Source organism: Suricata suricatta, chromosome 3 (genome assembly GCF_006229205.1).
Source record: "Suricata suricatta isolate VVHF042 chromosome 3, meerkat_22Aug2017_6uvM2_HiC, whole genome shotgun sequence".
NCBI lineage: Eukaryota > Metazoa > Chordata > Mammalia > Carnivora > Herpestidae > Suricata > Suricata suricatta.
The window spans coordinates 131490544-131510421 of NC_043702.1; the positions used below are offsets into that span (position 1 = coordinate 131490544).

The 19878-nt window shown below is 42.0% G+C and overlaps 1 protein-coding gene across 2 annotated transcripts in view; it reads right to left on the reverse strand.

Annotated features, from left to right (window-relative positions):
• The window catches only part of C3H1orf21 (chromosome 3 C1orf21 homolog), a 213876-nt gene that overhangs the window by 15816 nt on the left and 178182 nt on the right, over positions 1-19878 (reverse strand). For both annotated transcript variants that reach the window (XM_029935207.1, XM_029935206.1), the window contains exons 4-5: positions 15283-15359; positions 8146-8206 (exon numbers count right to left, since the gene is read on the reverse strand). In XM_029935207.1, coding sequence (XP_029791067.1) covers positions 8146-8206; positions 15283-15359 — 138 coding nt within the window. The remainder of the gene's footprint in view (positions 1-8145; positions 8207-15282; positions 15360-19878) is intronic.

Sequence of the window (19878 nt, forward strand, 5' to 3'; positions counted from 1 at the left end):
AATACTGAATATGAACCATGGACTGAAGGGGGAGGGGGAGGGAGGGAAAAGGATGATGGTCATGGTCGGGGGCACTTGTGGGGAGAAGCAGAAACCAATTTGAAAATAAACTGTTAAAAAATTTTTGGTACTCCTCTTTTGAATCTGTTTAGAAAATGGGATTAAATGAGGGCAATCTAGAATTGTCTGCTCCAAGAATGCTTTCTCTAGGAATGAAACAGAATGTTTCCACTCAACAGAACTTCAAAGAGAGGGATAAATGTCCATAAATGACAAGATTATCTCAGAATAAAACTTTCAAGAAACGTACAGAAAATAATATGCTTCATAATTCTTTCCCAAATGGTATTAATGGACACAGAGGGTTTATAAAACTAGTGGGAATTTCAAAGAGTTGGGGACAACCTAAAGTTCCTCGTAACTTGAAGTTTTATGCTTCTAGAATAGAAGTTCCCTAAAGGCAAGAACCCAACTTATAAATCATGCACCTCCTAATGGTCCCTGGCTCATTTCTGGATCCAGAGAACACATCCCAGATATGCTCATTAAATGAATCAAAAGAAGCCAATCTTATCATTTTAATGAGTTCTGGGGAGACCCCGTTTCCTAACTTCTTGTTGTTTTTGTTGCTATCACAAGCATTTTGAGGCAGGTGTTACTATCTGCAAAAGCCCGTTTTAAAAAAATCTCTAAGAGTTAAAAAGAATGATCCTTCCAAACATGAAAAATATATACGGGGATCCAGCTGTACCCAGGCCACTGACTCACTGACTCATTCTATAATCACAGCTCAGAAGCTAGCAGGAGGCTATTTAATGGCTCTAAAAATGTTCACATGAATCTAATTCTTTAACACGTATATACCACGGCAGGGAGGCTGGTTGGTGCCCTGGAAAGTGCACAAATACTCTCCCTGCAAGGAGAGACATCTCTACCGCAGGCAGGCACTTCTGCTCGCGCAAGATTCAAGCTGCTAAGTTCTGCATTTTTAGTTTCAGGTTTAGCCCCCTCAAAACCCTCCTCAGCTTCAACAAATGGCCTTGATGATGAGGACACAAACAGCTTCAACCAAAATAAAAGCTACCGATTACAGAGCACCTTTCAAACTCTCTGCTAAAGACTCTTTGGTGAATGATCTTTAATTTCCCAGACAAGTTGGTATTATTATGCAAATTTGTTCAGTGGTGAACCAGAGGATCAGAAAGGTTAAACAATTAGCCTGTGGTCACACAGCTAAGACTAGATAGAGGTGGCCCTCAAGTCTGGCCCAGGTTGGAAGCACAGGCTCTTTCTCTTACTTGGTGCTGCTTCATTCCTTGACCTCTCTCAGGCCAGATCTTGGCATTGTACCTGTTACCTACCTGTTATGCTGTTCTTTGTTGAGAGCACATCCTATCTTGCTGAACCCTCTGCTGGAGGGTTCTGCCTGATCACACCTCTTTTCTTTGTACGCTTTTGCTTCTGCTGAGCCCAGGGGTCTTATTGTGCCTTTCCCTCATTCAGCAAGTTTATTTATCTGTTCACAAAAAAGGAGTAGTCACAGAGGTTGGTACCCTCTCTATCTCAGCAAGCTCTCTGTAGGACTAAGACAATGCCCATGGGTGCCAAACCAATGAGTGGAAGGGTCATAGGGAAGAAGGGAAACGGCCCAAGAGGACAGGATGGAGAAACTGAATGGGCACAAGGGAATTACACACACCAACAGCACTGTCTCTCTGTTCTGAGTGACACCGTGGGCTGCCTTCCCTTGCCTACGTACCGCATCCACAGCGAAGTGACACCATTCACTGATTGCGCCCCACATTGCTGTGGGGTTCAGAGCACTGCTGGTCACACCTCATTCATTAAAATGGAGTGGTTCTTATTTGCATTCGTGTGCTGTTCTGGAATCTGAACTCTTCTCCTCTGCCTCTCTCTGAAGAGCCAGGCTGACAGTACCTCAAGAACTCTCTGAAAATCAAGCCTTCTAGAGAAAGAATGTCAGCAGAGACTGTGTGTGTTGCATGTCTATTAGACCTGTCGCCTCCTTTCTCTTCCTCGGGTGCACTATCTATTACTACCAGCTACCTGGGCATGCTAGGATCAGAGCCCAGAGCGCACAAATACTTTGCCATGGTTCCTACACCAACGTTATCGTCACGACTCTTCAGTATGGAGAAAAACAAAACAGGACTGAGTCACATCCTTACCCTTGTAATTACAGCTTTAATTTGGCTGATGTATGAGGAAAGGTGCACATGGGAGAGAGAGAAAGCAAGGCAGGGGGATGAAGGGAAAGCAAGCATAAGGAAGGGTCTGGTTAGTAGCAGAGGGAAGGGCACGCTACACTTACCATGGAGCAAGAAATTGCTTAATGAAATGATACCGGCTGCCCAGCCCACTTCCAAAGTATACACGCCAGCAAGGGCCTCGCCCTGCCAGTGCTGAGGGCTGTTGAGGGTCTCAGTTGTTATTAAAAGTCAAAGCGAAGAGGGAGGTACACCCTATGGTTTCCTCTGCACACATGGGCAGGCCGGGTCACATTCCTGAAGACTTGATACAATAGTTCCATGTTTCTCAACTTTAGTGGGCACACAAACACACCACCAGAGAGCCAACCTGTCACCAGCGGCACCTGCCAAACACTGAGTGTGATTCTGTAGCAGCTGTGGAGTTACACAGTCCACTCCAGATTTTATAGGGAACCAAACGTCAGAGTTCATAATTACAGGCCAGTCCCTCTCTTCACCGGGGGCAAAGGAAACACCTTCTGATCAAGATGTGGTTCAGACTGAGCTGATGAAATATCAAGAGGAGGAGTCCTTGAAATAAACTGATAAATGCAAACATGCTCTTTCTTACCAGATAGGTTAGTTCTGGGACCAACGGAATCAGGCCACTTCAGGATTGCAGACATTTTCTAAGTGTAAATGCCTTTTTAAATAAAACATGCACAGGTCTATAGATGAACAAACATCTTTTAAAGTCAGCTGATTTTAAATCCAGAACTGCTCTTTCCCAGACATTTCCCTAAAATGCTACAGTGAGTAGTTCCGGTCAACAGCGGCAGTCTCAAGATCACACAGGCTAAGTGAGACGATGCAGTAGGTGTGCTGGGGGCTCAGTCTCGGGGTGAAGTGCTTACAGCTACTTTTGAGAAGGAAGGGAAGTAAGAAAAAAAGAATGGGTTTGCATGGAGTTATCTGCATTCAGTTTTCTAATTTTTAAATTAAAAAAATTTTAATGTTTATTTATTTTGAGAGAGAAAGAGAGAGAGAGAGTCAGAGCATGAGCAGGGGAGGGGCAGAGAGAGAGGGAGACAGAATCTGAAGCAGGCTCCAGGGTCTGAGCTGTCCACTGATGCGGGGCTTGAACTCATGAACTGTGAGATCGTGACTTGACCCCAAGTTGGATGCTCAACCAACTGAGTGACCCAGGTGCCCAAGTTTTCTAATACTTAAAAACCAGACATCTATATGGATCATTGTTGATAGGGTTTAGGGTGCAAATGGGCCCTGGATCTGAGGGAAGCACATAAATAAAATGTGTCATAAAGAAATCCACAGGTTCTTGGCCTGGGGCCCAGGGACAGGCTCCAGGGAACTATACAACTCTGACATTTGACTTAAGAAATTAGTGTATATCATGGCCATTAAAAATATATGTTTATTTTGAGAGAGACAGATAAGAGGGAGAGTGTGTGTGTCTGTGTGTGTGTGAGCAGAGGAGGGGCAGAGAGAGAATCTCAAGCAGCACAAACCCCAACATGGGGCTCAATCTCACCAACCGTGAGACTATGACCTGAGCCAAAATTAAGAGTCTGACGCTTAACTGACTGAGCCACCCAGCTGCCACTGATGTGCATTTTTATAGGGAGAGTCTTTATAACTTTTACAAGAGTCTGCAAAGATGCTCACTGCCAACAAAGCTTACAGTTTTGCTTAAGAAAAAGTAACCAGATAAATGGCACTGTACTGAGATATTCTTTATTTAATATAAAGGTGTTAGGGCACGTGGGTGGTTCAGTTGGCTAGTGTCTCCAACTTCAGCTCAGGTCATGATCTCATGGTTCGGGAGTTTGAGCCTTGCATCTGGGTCTGCCCTGACATTGCAGAGCCTGCTTGGGATTCTCTCCTTCTCTCTCCCTCTGTGTCTGTCTGTCTGTCTGTCTGTCTCTCTCTCTCTCCAGAGATGTCTTTGAGGGGTCAACAGTCTCCTTGGTCATCAGCAGTTCTTACATCCTCGTAAAGCAAATGTACAACCTTGTTTTTGCCTGGAGAAGATACTGTAATTGCAGATACTTAAAAAACATGTATTTACTTGCTTTGCTTCTAAAAAACCCAAATGTATAGAAGAAGTCATATCTTAAAATCTGATGTGATCTGTATTTGGCAGTGTATTCAGAATCTCTCCCATGGGGCCAACTTTTAATAATCTAGATACCTTCTTTCTCCTCTAAATAAAGTGGAAAACTAGAATTTAAAATCATTACCTTGCTCTGCAGTACACTGTCATTTTCTCTAAGCTGCAAAATTAGACAAATGTCACCACTTCACATAAGGTTCGGGAGCCTGTGAACTGTCAGGCAAAACAACTACAGACTCCAATGGAATCACAGTTAGGTATCCAAGTAAAAAATAATGAGGTAAAAACAAATGAGGTGCCCCTGTTGTTTAATAGGATTTTTACTCTCCAAAAAGGGAATGCAAAGTAAATCAAACAGAGCTCTCTGCAACTCTCCCTGCTCTCTGACCAAAGCTCTCCCTTGGTCATCTCCCAGGGAGATGTAGTTCAGCACCCTGGCCTCCTACACACAACTTGAGCACAACTGAAATGGTACCAAGTGTCCCTGGAGCTGTTTGGATTGCCTGGTTAACAGACCTCAAATTTCAATAACTGACCCAACAAACACCTGTGTTCAGTACAGGAGGACCTGGCTCACAGTGACAGCTGTGTGCTGAAGGCAGAGAGCCTGATGCAGGTTCAACCTGAACGCAAGGCACCATGAGATCATGACCCGAGTTCAAGTTGGACGCTTAACTAACTGAGCCACCCAGGTGTCCGGTTAGGTTTCTTAAATGCATTTTTGCTACTTGCCTTTCTTTGCCACCACTACTTAGAAAATGCTAGTCCGGGGGCACCCGGGTGGCTCAGTCGGTTAAGCCTCTGACTTCAGCTCAGGTCATGATCTTACGTTTGTGGGTTCAAGCCCCGCATTGGGTTCTGTGCTAACAGCTCAGAGCCTGGAGCCTGCTTCTGATTCTGTGTCTCCCTCTCTCTCTGCCCCTTCCCCTCTCATGCTCTCTCTCTGTATCAAAAATAAATAAAATATTAAAAAAAAAAGAAAATGCTAGTCTAGCTGTGGTGCAGAGGTAAATTGCACCTTGGCACCATGGTCATCTGTGAATGAGAGTAGTCCAAATATAAGTTTCACTATAAATATTATACCAACTAATAGTCCTAGTTTATTTTTTTTTTTAAAGTTTATTCATTCCTTTTAAGAAAGAGAGAAAGCATGCGTGGGGGAGGGGCAGAGAGAAAGAAGACAGTGAGAATCCCAAGCAGGCTCTGCACCACCAAAGTGGAGTCTGAACTCATGAACCACAAGATCATACCCAGAGCCTATGTTGGAGACTCAATGAACTGGGCCACCCAGACACTCCTCACCCCCGCCCTGCTTGGTTTCTTTATTCTAACAGTACTTTTACATCTATCTTGAGAGACAGAACAGAGATTTGTTTTGGTGTCAAGAGTTGAAGGGTAAGTTGAAACCATCTCCTACAGACATTCAATAAATACAAAAGAAGAATCAAGAAAGAGCAGGTTTAAATCTCTCCACATTCAGTCAACTTTGCTTCTTATCAATTTAAGGAAGAAAAAGCAATTCCTGAACATATTGAGAGAGATTACAACTCAAAACTCAAGCCCTCTTAGAATGACTCCAATTTTTAGCCTAAAGCTCTGAGTTTTTTGTTTTTTTAAATCAACCCTATAAAACCTACAGAATAGATCTGAATTGCATGTATAGTTAGTTGTCCCCATGCTAACTTGGACCAAAGAAATATTCAGCAATGGTGAAATGTCAGGAGAATAATTTATAAGAACCCAACTTCCAATCTGGGTTATATAAAATATGGTGAGAATTCACCTTAATGCATCTATTAAGGAGGAACATTTTAATTTTGGACTCAGTAGAATGTTCACAATATTCAGAAGGGCGAATTTTAGAAAAGAGGGAAGAAACAGGAAAGCTTGGCTCAAAGCAGACAGAAAATCCCACTAGACAGCTAGAACTAGGTGCATGTCACGGATTACATAACAGCTCTTCTTCAAATATTAATGATTTTATAGTGAGAGTACTGTTTGAGTCTGTAGATGCTCCTTTGTCCGGGGAAGGCACTATTCAACAAAGGATCAAGTTATACACTTTGCTTTTGTTGTGTTAGGTACATCATTACCCTGGATGCAAAAGGAAAAAGGGAAATCGGATTTCAGAAGGTAACAATGAATTCCAGTTGTGAGTACAAAGAGAATTCTGATTTTGGAAACCCACCAGAAAGGGGTTAAATCATCTTAAATGCCTTGTCAGGGTTTGTAAATTTTGTTTAAAAAGATAACTTACTATTCAGGTTTCAGTTTTTATAGGCTAACTCTGACTACTAAGATCTTTTATTGCCAAAAATCTAGTGGAGGAAAAGAAATATCTACACAAACTGAGAAAGAAAATATCTTCGTTGCAGTGGAAACAAAATATTTATATTATGCTTTTCTTTACTAAAACAAATGTTACTGACAAGTTGAACAGCTTTTGAACCAATACATGAAGCTTGGTAATTATTTCTAGATGAAGTCTTAAATCTAAAAAGTCATATGTGAGCCAGGATTTCACTAAAAATAAAAAAAATACATGCAAATGAGTATTTATGCATAGCCAAGTAATACTATACATTTAAGTACCATTTTAATTCATCACCCATCTCTTTCTTTCATATTGGAAACAGATGCTGATCATTTAGTGGTGCATTAGAAGATTATACAATTATTCTTTAAGGAGGTCCATTTCTGAATGGGGTCTGCTGCTGAAATACTGATGAATTTAAGCCCTTCTTCATTATTTTCCATTGAGTGAAATCATCATAACTTAGGAATTTGTGAACAAATGTTCAGGTAAAAGGGCCACAAAATGTAAAAAATTAAAATGGAAATGGAAAAAATTCAAAGTCTAAACTGGCCATGATTCCTTAACCACAGTTGTGCTATGTGCCGAGTTTAAGATTGTACTCTTCTTCAGAACAAGGTTTTCAAATGACAAGAGTCAGATTTATAACTTTAGTGTTTAAAACTCACCCCCTGCAGTGATGAATTTAAATTCTGCAAGTATGTAAGTAGGCCTTTAATTGTTACCATACTCCATACTTCATTCAGCTGATGAGCATATGGCAATCTGAGATCCGAAGGACGGGTTCGATTTCCACACAGATCTTCCGGTCATTGTATAATCCATACACTCCTAGAGAAGCAACTTGGAGTCTCTGCTTTGGAGTGAGGCAGATGTGGGCTGGGATTCCAACTTGACCACCACCAGCCTTGCAAACCTGGGTAAGCTATTCAAGTATTCTGAGCCTTAGTTTCCTTGTTTATAAAATGCAGATAAAACCTCTCAGAGAGCCATTTCCCTGAGGTCGGTATTGACTGTAACAGGTATGCAAGGTTTCTCAGAGAACTCAGAGCAGTGTCAGGCATGCAGTAGGCACTCGGGAAGTTTTGGCAGGTGCTAAGGACCTTCTTAGCTGCTGTCTGAAGTGAGAGCGGGGCGTCCGGTGCAGACAACGTGCAGGGAGAGCAGTGTCTGTCTCTGGGCAAAGGCTCTTACCATTACGGCTACACACTTTAATTACTTAATGGTCAACAAGCCGAGGATTTTGGATGCTCTAGGATACGTTCTACATTCTCACAGTCACATTGTGTGTGTGCGCATGTGTGCGTGCGTGCGTGTGTGTGTGTGTGTGTGTGTGTGTGTGTATGAGGGGGTACTTTCACTTTAACTCTCTGCCCATACTCTTAGAGGAACAGCTTTGCAACACAAAAACCAGAGCATTATTACCTTAACTCATGAGGCAGTTACCACATTTCCCTTGAAACAAGGAATTTCTTTTTACTTCTTACCTTTTCAATTTTTTCATCCAGCATTCTGAAGAATTCTTGTTGGCTTTCAGAGATATGCATGCTAAAAAAACAGAGAGTAGTTAAGTGCATATTTCAATGTTTTCTTAAACCCAGCTCCCTCGAATGAAAAACGCTGGGTCCCTAGACTTCGAGGCAGACATCTATTTATTGCCGATTTTCCCACTGAGATAGTCTGAAGTCATATTAAGGAGAAATGCCATTACAGTAATCCTCTAAATGTGTGCATAACAGTCTACCAGTTCCTATGATTTATGGAATAGGATTTCTTTTCAATGTACACATGCTATTTATAGCGATGTTTCTGGGAGGTGTGTGCCAAATGATTTCTTCAGATACACATTTGTGATTAAAAAAAAAAAAAGCATAGCCAAGCAGTACATGGCATACTTCACACTTGCGTGTAACTGGAAAAAGAAAATATATCCAAGTTATTATGGTGAAATGTGTATTTTATAAAGACTGTCATCACCAGCATGGTATTCAGCTGAGCCTGGAAGTGTGGGCTGGTGGCAAATAGGCAAAGAACTTGACATTGCCCCTGAATGCTTTGTGCAGTGGTGACGGCCAAAGCACCTTTTTGGAAGCAAAATTCCTTTGGGACGTAGGAGTGAGTCAGGAAGCATATCTGAGCAGCACTTGCCCTGTGTGTTTGCTTGTCTAATGCTATTTAACAGCATACTTAGATAGACATGGTGGTTGGGGACAAAACAGAAGGTAAGGAGAGCAGAGAAGAATCACAGATGGGAAGTGTGTGGGGAGGAAAATACTTTGGAAGCAACATGGTCTTAATGACAGCAAATAGGTGTAGGTGGTCCAAGGAGGTTCAGGGTTGGGCTAAGAGACACATCACGCAGCACTTCTTTCACTGTTAGTGCTTATTTGTTGCAGCGGCTGGGGAGTGGGGGAGGGGAGGGTCTGGAATAGCTCCTTCCCTTCAAGTCTGTGTAGGCGACAGCCCACCTGACATACCCTTAGCATTATGCCTCATCCTTTAGGAGCCACAGAGAATGGCACAAGGGACCCCATGCTCTTCAGGCCTCCAAGGACAGATAATGGGGCTTGAAGGAGGTTTTTCCCTGTGTGTAAAAGCAAGATTTAAAATCTGGGAGCCCGAGGACATTAGCTCTGATAGAAGAGGAAAATGACCAACTATCTAATATCAGCAATCCACTTTCATTTATATGTCACGTCATTTTTCCCATCCTTTATATGATAATTTAGGGGGAGGTACATGTCCTGTTTCAGAAACAGGTCCTCTGTTGTCAATGGTTAGAAAGGCAGGAGAGAATCTGGGAGGATCAGGATATATATATATATATTTTTAATTTTTTTAATGTTTTATTTATTTTTGAGAGAGAGAGAGAAAGAGAGACAGCATGAGTAGGGGAGAGTCAGAGAGGGAGACACAGAATCTGTCAGCACAGAGCTCGACGCGGGGTTCGAATCCACGAATCACGAGATCATGACCTGAGCCGATGTCAGACGCTCAACCGACTGAGCCACCCAGGTGCCCCGGATGAGGATATATTAAACAGTCTCCTTTCCTTCTCTGGCTAGGTGGAAAAACCATTTTGCATACCTGAGTTTGCCCAGATTCCCCATGGTTTTACTTCTCTAAGTGCCAAAACGTTTTTATTTGAGCCATTTTGGATGCAAACCTTCTAAACTTTAATAGAGGATCTATCACAAACATTACTTGACTTTCACTTAATGGCCAGCAGCCACTCCCAAGGCCTTAAATCACAATCTCCCTCTGTAATACAGGAACAGCCCCTGGAACCCCTGAGATGTGGAGAGCTGGCTCTCCTTCAGCAAAGTGGCCTTAAACTATAGGCTTTTGTTCTCTGCCTGCTTTGAACGTCTCCTCTCATTTCTTCTGGTCAAAGAAGGTATTGGTTCTTTCAATTTTCTTCCCAGCAGCTGCTTCTGCTCCATGCTTAGCACATCCAAGTCTGTTAGAGTTGTGTCTAAAGTTAGCGCAAACAGGATCCAAGGGAAAGCCTGGGGGGCTTCTTGGGAGTGGCGAACATGCATATTCTGGCAGTCAGTGTGGCTGCTCAGACTGGTCCTGGGCATCCTCCTGTTCCTGGCCAAACTCTCAGCGGATGAAGTTACTGGACAGCTCTGAGTCTCAGACAGAAAGGCATCAAGGCATATAGATATAGGTATGCCTTAATAGATGACCACACACACAGAGGAGTGCACACACATGTATCTTAATATGGATAATCATATACACACGTGTATATATATATATTAGTATGTGTGTATGTGTATATATACATATATATAATATATTAGTTTCCCTGGGAGATTCCAAGAGACCTCATAAAAACTGGCATTTTTAAGGATCTGATGTCCACTGTGGAAACTTTTAGGTTAGAGTTTTTAACATATATTGCTTTGCATATAACGGAAGGGCAATATTTAATCAATTGACTGAGTGATCTCTATTTGAATTCCATGATTCGTGACCCCTAACAGAGGCAGTTCAGTTTGTTAGCATGCGTGGAGTGCAGGCCTAAGGTGCCTTGTCTCTCAAACCATCAGGCTGGTCTTGAAGTCCCTTCTGGCACTAACATTCTATGATTGTCGCTAACTTCCATTGACTCCTTTCCTGAAATATCACAACATGAAAACAGGGATGCTTGGTCAGTACTCACACCTATGCATATCAGACTGACAAGAGCCCTGGGATCAGGAGTGCAGAGCTCAGGGTCCACAATAGGAGCTTGATGCCAAAGGTGAGGGTGAGGACCTCAAGATGCAATATGTAGTAAGCAAGCACAAAACCTCAGTGGCTCCAGTTTTGTGTAGTTTACCTACTTTCTAACCATTAAAAAAAAAAAAGGCATTCCTTGATTAAAGCTAACTGAGCAAAAGCTACTCAGCCCAGAATTAATTAGTCAAGAGAGGGTATTTTCAACCCCACTCGAAGGCTGACCCAAACAGTAATCTTACTCTGGGGTAGAGGGTACAACGGCTGAGAAGTAAACTACCGTGTTCATTTTCAGGTGTGCCCTTAGAGAAACAGTTCTGCCCAAACACGGGCAACTGGCTGTCAGTCGGTGCATCTCTACCACCACACCCCACTGATACACAGGTGCTGCCTGCTCCTGTCTAAGGGCATGAGAACAGCCCTGCCTGCCTCGTTCTCACTTCAAGCCCTACCCAGAAGTGTCTCCCGGCAGACCGACCGACTACCTTGCCACCTTGAAGTATAGTACATGGGCTGTGTTAGCCAGAAAAGATGAATGGAAAGGTGACTTATTTATTATCAGATCCTGATGCACCGAATGAGCTCTTTCAGATCAACTCTGTTGTCCCTGGAAGTGTGGCAGACACGGCCCCACGGAGCCAATGGCACCACGATGTCCTTGTTGTCTGTGGCACCTTAAGTATGGAGTAACCTGAAAGCGTGAGGTTTACTCCGCTGTTCTCTGTGGGTTCACTTCACAAGACAAGCCCTGAAATCCCTTCAACAGGGTCAGAGGCGGGATTTTCTCTCTGATGAAATAAATGATCCCATTTGAATGGTGGACTCCTGCCTGGATAAACACAGATGCTCTCTTCTCACGTGGAACTCTGAACACAATGGCATTTATACTAGTTTTACCTTGAAATTGCACTGAGGGAACCAGTCTGTAGGTAATACCTGGATTCTTAAACACTTTCTGCTGCACAATTTGGTGATTGTGAATGGTGTGGGTGAAAAAACACACTGGTCTGTCTGTCCTTCCTCAAGGTATCAGAAAGGGATAATTAGACTGTTTATGATTCCACTTACAAAGTGAGTATCTAATGCCAAGATTAATTAGCTATAAAAATCTCTTATAAAAGCCTGTAGGCTGGTACGTGACTTAACTAACAAAGCCTAACAATTTCAGTAATTCCCATTTCTTTCTAATAAACTCGGCCGCAGAAAGCACAATGCTCTCCTGGAGTACCTCCCGTGCCCCCACTTGGTGCTGGCCGAGCTCTGGGGAGTGTTATAACCTTGAATCATCAAAGACTCTTCTGTCTGTGATTTCTCAGTTTCACAAGACGAGGGATGGTGACAGTATGGAATCTTAAAGACAAGTAATCAAAGGAATGAAGAAGGTGGACAAGATGAGTGTTCGAGCTGAAAGATACATGCCTTTCATTTTTAGGGGCTTAGGAAAAAGTTTCCAGGGGCGCCTGGGTGGCTCAGTCAGTTAAGCATCCAACTTCAGCTCAGGCCATGATCTTGTGGTCCATGAGTTAGAGTCCGGCATCAGGCTCTGTGCTGACAGCTGAGAGCCTGGAGCCTGCTTCCGATTCTGTGTTTCCCTCTCTCTGCCCCTCCCCTGCTCATGCTCTGTCTCTCAAAAATAAATAAACGTTAAAAAAAAAGTTTCCAAATAACAAAGCCCAAGCCACAAAAGTATCAGAAGGCATGATCCTACCTCCCTAATACCTCACCTGCAAAAATGAAATGCAATTGCTCAGTGTGTTCCTGGCAAATCTTGGCCTGAATACAGTTATATCTTCAAAATCATCATGATCATTGCTCAACTGGATCTCAGGGAAGTGGCTTAATCCTAATCCTCACATTAGGGCACACCTTTGCTTGTACTTCATGCACAGCTACTTTTATTTAGTCAAATATACTTTTTTAAACAGTAAAATAAGCACCCATGAAACCAAAACAAAAAAATGAATGTTAGGAGCTTGACAACAACCTAGAGCTAATTTACTTCCCACCCATGTGTGCTGCCCCAGTTCAAGGGGACCAACATGCCCTTACTTTCCTTTTATGTGGCTTTATTGCATCTACGTGTGCTTTAAAAAGCAGATGATTTATTCAGTTGTTTTTAACTTTACAAAGAGTGTATCACGCTTTCTGTAATCTTTTAGGATTTATTCTTTTCTTCTATTATTATATTGCTTGGTTCCATTCAGTGTTGTGCTAATATTTCACTGCGTGAAGGCAGTAGGGTTCACTTATCCAATTTCTTGTTAGAGGGCATTTGGGTTGTTCCTTTTCTTTCCTTTTTTTTTTTTTGAAGTAAAGTTTATTTTTTTTTATGGTGGGTGGAGGGGCAGAGATAGAGGGAATGAGAGAATCCCAAGCAGGTTCCGCACCGTCAGCACAGAGCCCAACACGGACTCACGAACAGTGAGGTTGTGACCTGAGCTGAAACCAAGAGCCGGAAGCCCAACCAGCTGAGCCACTCAAACTCCCCAAAGGGCATGTGGGTTGTTTCTAACTGTTCAGGCATTCTTACCAGCATCAAATATTGTGATTGGCACTGGGTCATACATTATTTCATATATAAATATCTCCAGGCCTGTAAGAGAAAGTGATTCTCTATTTTTCTCTAAGAAAGCTGAGGCCCCAATTACATTAGGCCCGAGATCCCAAAGTCAGTAAGCATGTGCTCTGCATAGTACTTCAGATGAAGGTGTGAAGACAATCTACCTTTATTATTAATAAATCTGTTATCAGGTATGGGATTGTCTTTCCACTTCTGGGGAAAAGAAACTTATTATCTTATTTATACACCATATAATAAATAATAGTTTCTTGATCGCCTCAGTCAGCAAGGAGGAAAAGTAAAACTTCTTGTGGCCTTCCAGAAAGATTTCATAGTGGAATTCCAGTAACCCAAAGTTCTGACTCATAGTTTAACACAGATGCGCGCACACACACACACACAAATAACAGAGGATTTTCTTCCTAATTTTAATGTAAACACATGAGCCAATTTAGTAAATTTCTCTGAAAGCTTCAGCACATGTCAGTTTGCAAAGCAGGCTGCTTCAGTGTGCCTAAATTAAATAAGCATCCACGCTAAAGGGAAAATGAAATTCTTCTTCACATAGTCTCTGCTTAGAACTCGGAGCTATGGGAAACATTTAAAAACAGCATATATTGAATGGCTTGGATGAAAACATGACTCAGCTGGATCATGATGTCCCTCCAGGGCAGATAAAATGAGTGTCGATAATAGTGACTGTCAGTGAACTGGAAGGGGAGGTTGTGATTCGGCACATGGACCCAAGGGTTCAAAAATTGGTTTTACCATTCCACTGACATTATAGATGATAAGGGGGTTTTAAAATGTCCAGTTTTCTTTGAAAGTAAAAAAATGAAATCCTGGAGCTCATTCACCACCCCCTGAAAAGGGCTGCACACCTACAGCACCTCCACAGACACTGAGCCAGGGTAAAGTGATTATGAACGAGGTTATTTTTGTCTCGATTTCCTGGGAAGAATCAGACATAACACAACTTCTTTTGCTATGGCTTGCATTTATGAACTACTATTACATACATACAATAGATTTATTTTGGGGTTATTCATCTTCACCGACAGGTAGAATTCTACAGGTCAACTATGCTGGCCAGCACACATGTACGAGTTTTTCAAGGGTTCACCTGTGAGGGGGAATTGCTAGTGGGCAAGGTGTTCCCAGGTATGATTTTCTTAGAAGTACAAATTGGTTCCCAAAATAATTGTACCAGTTTAGACATCCACTGAGGTGAAGCGTGCCTGTTGTTCAACATCCTGGTCAACCATTTGTATTGTCAGACTTCTACATTTTTTGCCAATCCTGTGGTGTGAGATGGTATTTTTCCCTAGATGTTAGCTATTTATGTTTCCTCTTCAGTGAAATGGTTGTTCATATCTTTAGTTTCTTTTTCCAGGAGCTCTCTGGTTTTTACGTATTGATTTATAGAGTTGCTTTACATATTCTGGAAACGCAACTATTGTCGATTATATATATGCGCTGTAAATATATTCCGTTACTTCCTTCTACTTTCCCATAATAATTTTGATAAAAAAGAAGTTCTTAACGCAGTCATATTAATTAATCACTTTTCTTAAACGATCTGCATCTTTTGTGACTTCTTCAAAATTCTTCCCTACCCTATAGTCATAAAGATATTCTCTTTTATTTTCTTCTAACTGATATGAAACGTCTGTTCTGTCACTTATTGTGGGTCTTTTTTGGCACTCTGCTCTGTTTCAGGGTCTCAATCACTGAAGCTTGATAATACATCTTGATTGTCTGGCAGGCAAAACTGAGCTCACTCTGAAAACATTATTAGCTTAAAAACAATATAAGGAAAAAAGGAACTAGAACTTACTTTGCTCTGGGTTGATGAACTAATCCTGGAATCTCTTTATTAGTTTTAAGTCTTACGTTTGAACTGGCACTTTTTTCCTGAAAAACACAAACAGACACATGGAAGATGAAAATCGGCAACTAAACAGCAGCATAAACCGTCATCACAAAAACGTTAGATTTGCTTGAGACCTTTCACAGCTGGTTACTTCCCAAGGACAAAAGTCCTTGCAAAGATATCACACTGTAAGGTGAAACTGCCAAAGACTTGGAGCACTGTTGTGAAAAGAGGAGGGAGTTTTAAAACAGCTATAACTATTTTTGAAAATTATGTACAACTCCTATGTGATTTTTAGGTGTTTTTAGGAGTTACTCAAAATAGGAAGAGACTCAGAGAACAGATGATTCTAGTGTCAGAGACACTGTTTACATGCCCAGATTAAATGACTTCAGTGCATTCTGTTTATAAACGAGAACTGTAGGGGGCACCCGGGTGGCTCAGCTGGCTAGGCATCTGACTTTGGCTCAGGTCATGATCTCACGGTTCGTGAGTTCAAGCCCTGCGTTGGGCTCTGTGCTGACAGCTCAGAGCCTGGGGCCTGCTTCTGATTCTGTGTCTCCTTCTCTCTCTGTCCCTCCCCTGTTTGCAACTCTCTCTCTCATAAATAAAGTATAAAAAATTAAAAAAAAAGACAACCATAGTACTGAGACATAAAGTTTGCACAAGGCCCAGGCAGTGAGAGACAAGAACACAATTAAAAAAAGAATCTATTCCACCCATAACAAATATTGAGATTGAACTCAATTGAAAATAAAATTCACTACCAGCCTATATTCAAGAAGCACTTCTTTGGCTTTCAGTCTGATCTGATTTCCCATTCCCAGTATACCAGCCACAGGGCAGGAAACACTCTCAAATCTAAAAACGCAAGTATATCTGGGAGCACACTACCTCAGTCATCGTCCTGCTCCACATTCATGCCATCTCAACAATAGAACTGCTTTGTATTTACACAACATTATCTTTACAGAATATTCCGGAGGGGTTATAGTTTGCTCTCAAAACACACCCTGAAATGAAAGTCACGACTGTTCTAAACCTATTTAACAAGTGCCAGTGTGTGTGCAAGGATCCGGACGTCCGGCAATAATTCAAGACCTAGGCTAGAGCAAAGAATAAAGACTCCAGTTCTTTCCAGATGCAGAGGGATGTGAGATGACAGATAAAACAGACGATCCCCAAATGAACTCTTTCAAGAGTTCCTCTATCTCTCAGGATAGTAAAAGCCATTTACATCAGTAAACCTCCAGTGATTTACACACTGGTTTTTTGGCTATTCACCATCAAACGTGAGCTTTTCTACATAACATCAGTACTCCAAAACAGAGGGTAATTTTGTTTGTGATCTTCTAGGAAAAGAAACAATTGTTACGATTCTTTTGCAATCTATCTTACCTTCTTTACCTCACACTAAACTTGGGAGTATTTTCATAACCTTTTGAAAGGTATAAAATAGACAGCTGTTCCTTCTGCTGACACAGGGAACAACAGACGAACTACCTTAGTGTTTACAAAGCGGGTGCACGGGCTCCAGGAGGGCGAGGCCCAGCCCTTCATGGGAGTGGAGCGTCACATTACTGGTTGCATAAATGGACAAGGTCAACACATGATGAACTTTTTAACAGAGAAAAATAGCTTACATGTAGTCTCTCTGGAAGGACCGCAGAGGTAGGTTCCAAATTAGTCATCTTTGTCCCCTTAAACTTCCTGTCTGCTTGGATCAAGCACTGAAAATAGACATATGACAGAGCCTTCTACTTTTTCTCTACTCACATAAGTTCCCAAACGCTGAGCTTAAATGAGGTAATGTTAAACACCGCTGAGGCAGGAATGTGGCTCCTACTGCTAAGACTATAAACAATACACACTGTATTCTCCTTATATTCAACTTATTAAACCGTACCCTTCATAATTACACTGCCTCACCACATCTTCCTTAAAAACACATTGGGTGGTTGCTAGGAAAAGAAGGAAATCCCAACAGAGGCTCAACGGATGGGCAGGGCACTCTGGACCCTGAGCAGAACAAGTCAGCCCTCCGGACACCATGCACAGGTGCGCCCTGCCAGGAAGCACAAGGCCAAAGCTGAGGCAGAGGCGTGGGGAAGAATCTCAGCTTCAGATTTCCCAGTTACACAAAGGACAAAAGAAAGTACATGTAATTACGCAGACATTTCTCTGGATGACATACATACAATGTATTTGGTTTTACAAATCACCACTCACCAAGATCATAACAACAACCCAGTGATTTCCAAAGGGATGGGTGGAAGATGGCCCAGAAGTGGGGGGATCTGTACTTCCTGCCTGCATCTCTCAAACAAAGAAGGGCTGAAGCCAAAGGACTCTGAGAGGGAAGGAGACGGAGTCTCCTAGGAAGACAGTCTCATAGGGCTACTTCAAGGAACAAACCAAAGCACACATGGGGGAGAGTCCAAAACATCACTACAAGTAGGGAAATAAAATAACCAAAGTCACAACAAGACAGACCAAGGGACACCATTAAAAGAACACTTACTGAATGGGAGGCCCTGGACAGTGTATGAACCTACTTTAATACAACAGTACTCGCAGGTGCAAAGCACATAACAAGCCTTTAAAACTTAAAAGACACAGAAAGTTAGCCAAAATGATGAAACAGAGGAACTTTATTTTTTCCATATAGTAACTCATTTTAATATTCACAACTATTTACATATATTAACTCATTTTTATGTCCACAATCCATTTCTGAGATAGGTACCATTTTTATTTTTACTTTTATTATTATATATATTTTTAAAGTTTACTGATTTATATTGAGAGAGACAGAGACAGTGTGAGTGGGGGAAGGCTAGAGAAAGTGGGAAAGAGAATCCCAAGCAGGCTCCGTGCTGCCAGCACGGAGCCCGGCATGGGGCTTGAACTCATGAAACCACAAGATCTTGAACCTGAGCAGAAACCAAGAGTCAGACACTTAGCCAACTGAGCCACCCAGGCACCCAGACAGGTACCAATTTTATTCCCCTTTTACAGATGAGGAAGCTGAGGCATTGAGAGATGAAGCACTTACCTGAGACCACACAAGTAATAAGTGATAGCGTTGGGATTTCAACCCAAGAAGGACGCCCCCCGAGTCCATGCTATCAGCCACGAGCCAGCAGTTCTCAAACAGTTTTAGTCTCAAGCACCCTTTGCCCATATTCTCCAAATTTTGACACATTTCATTATACATGACGAAAAAAGAAATCGCGTTTGTTAAAATCATTATCAATCTCATCAGGCAAATCTTGACAGAAGCTGTCAGAATCCTGACAGATTTCTGTCAGGAGATCCTGACAGAAGCTCATGGTATAAAATTTTCCAAAATTCTAATTTTGGTTTAACATTTGAATTTTATGACTGACAATGCATCCTGCCAATTGTTTTCTTTGAAGTGACATGTTCTCTTCATTCGTTCTTTTGTTTTTTTTTAATTTTTTATGACTTTATTTTATTTTGAGAGAGAGAAGTAGAGAGTGAGCAGAGGAGGGGCAGAGAGAGAGCGAGACACAGAATCCGAAGCAGGCTCCAGGTTCTGAGCTGTCAGCACAGAGCCCCACATGGGGCTTGAACCCACGGACTGTGAGATCATGACCTGAGCTGAAGTTGGACGCTCAACTGACTGAGCCACGTAGGTGCTCCCTCTTCATTTGTTCTTGAGACAATGTTTGCCAAATACCCAAGTCTGAATATCCATAATTTGTCTGCCAGGCATTTTTATCTAAAGGAGAGATGGTGTTCCATAAAATCAATCGCTAGTTTAGCCTGCAACTCAATCAACTGTAGAAGTACTGTTCCTTGAGTTAAGCCTCTTACCTGGGTGTGCAGAAAAAATGCTTCATGTATGCCTATTTCCTGTTTCATCACATAGACTATTACAAAGCTATGCATAGGTGCGCCTGGGTGGCTCAGTTGGGTAAGGGTACAACATCAGCTCAGGTTATGATCTCGCGATTCCTGAGTTTGAACCCCACATCAGGCCCTGTGCTGACAGCTCAGAGCCTGGAGCCTGCTTTGGATCCTGTATCTTCTTCTTCTCTCTGTCCTTCCCTCACTCACACTCTGTCTCTCTCAAAAATAAACATTAAAAAAAAATTTAAAAGCTATGCATCCAAGGCACAAGACTTAATGTAAGTAAACAAAATGTGACGTTCTTAAGTGAAAATGGAACGTATTCTTCCATTATAAGCACACGGTGTTGGTGAATACAAGGCTTATTCACAAGGTTTGGTGCCACTGCCTTGATTGGTGTTAAGACACCAACGGTTTCCACCCGCCGCTGCTTCTGTTCCATCAGCGCAAATGTCAACACAGCAAAAAGGGCAAAATGCTAAGTTCTTAGCATTGTGAGGAAAATGACCTTGAGGACATCCTGAGAATGTTCTAGGGACCCCACAGTCTGCTGGCCATACTTTGACTTGTGTCTATTTTTTTTGCAGAGAAAAGAACAATTGATTCTTTAATTTGCTATATGCCTTGTTTTAAAAAAAATACTTAACCACGTTATTGAGGTAAAATTTATATTCCATTACAAAT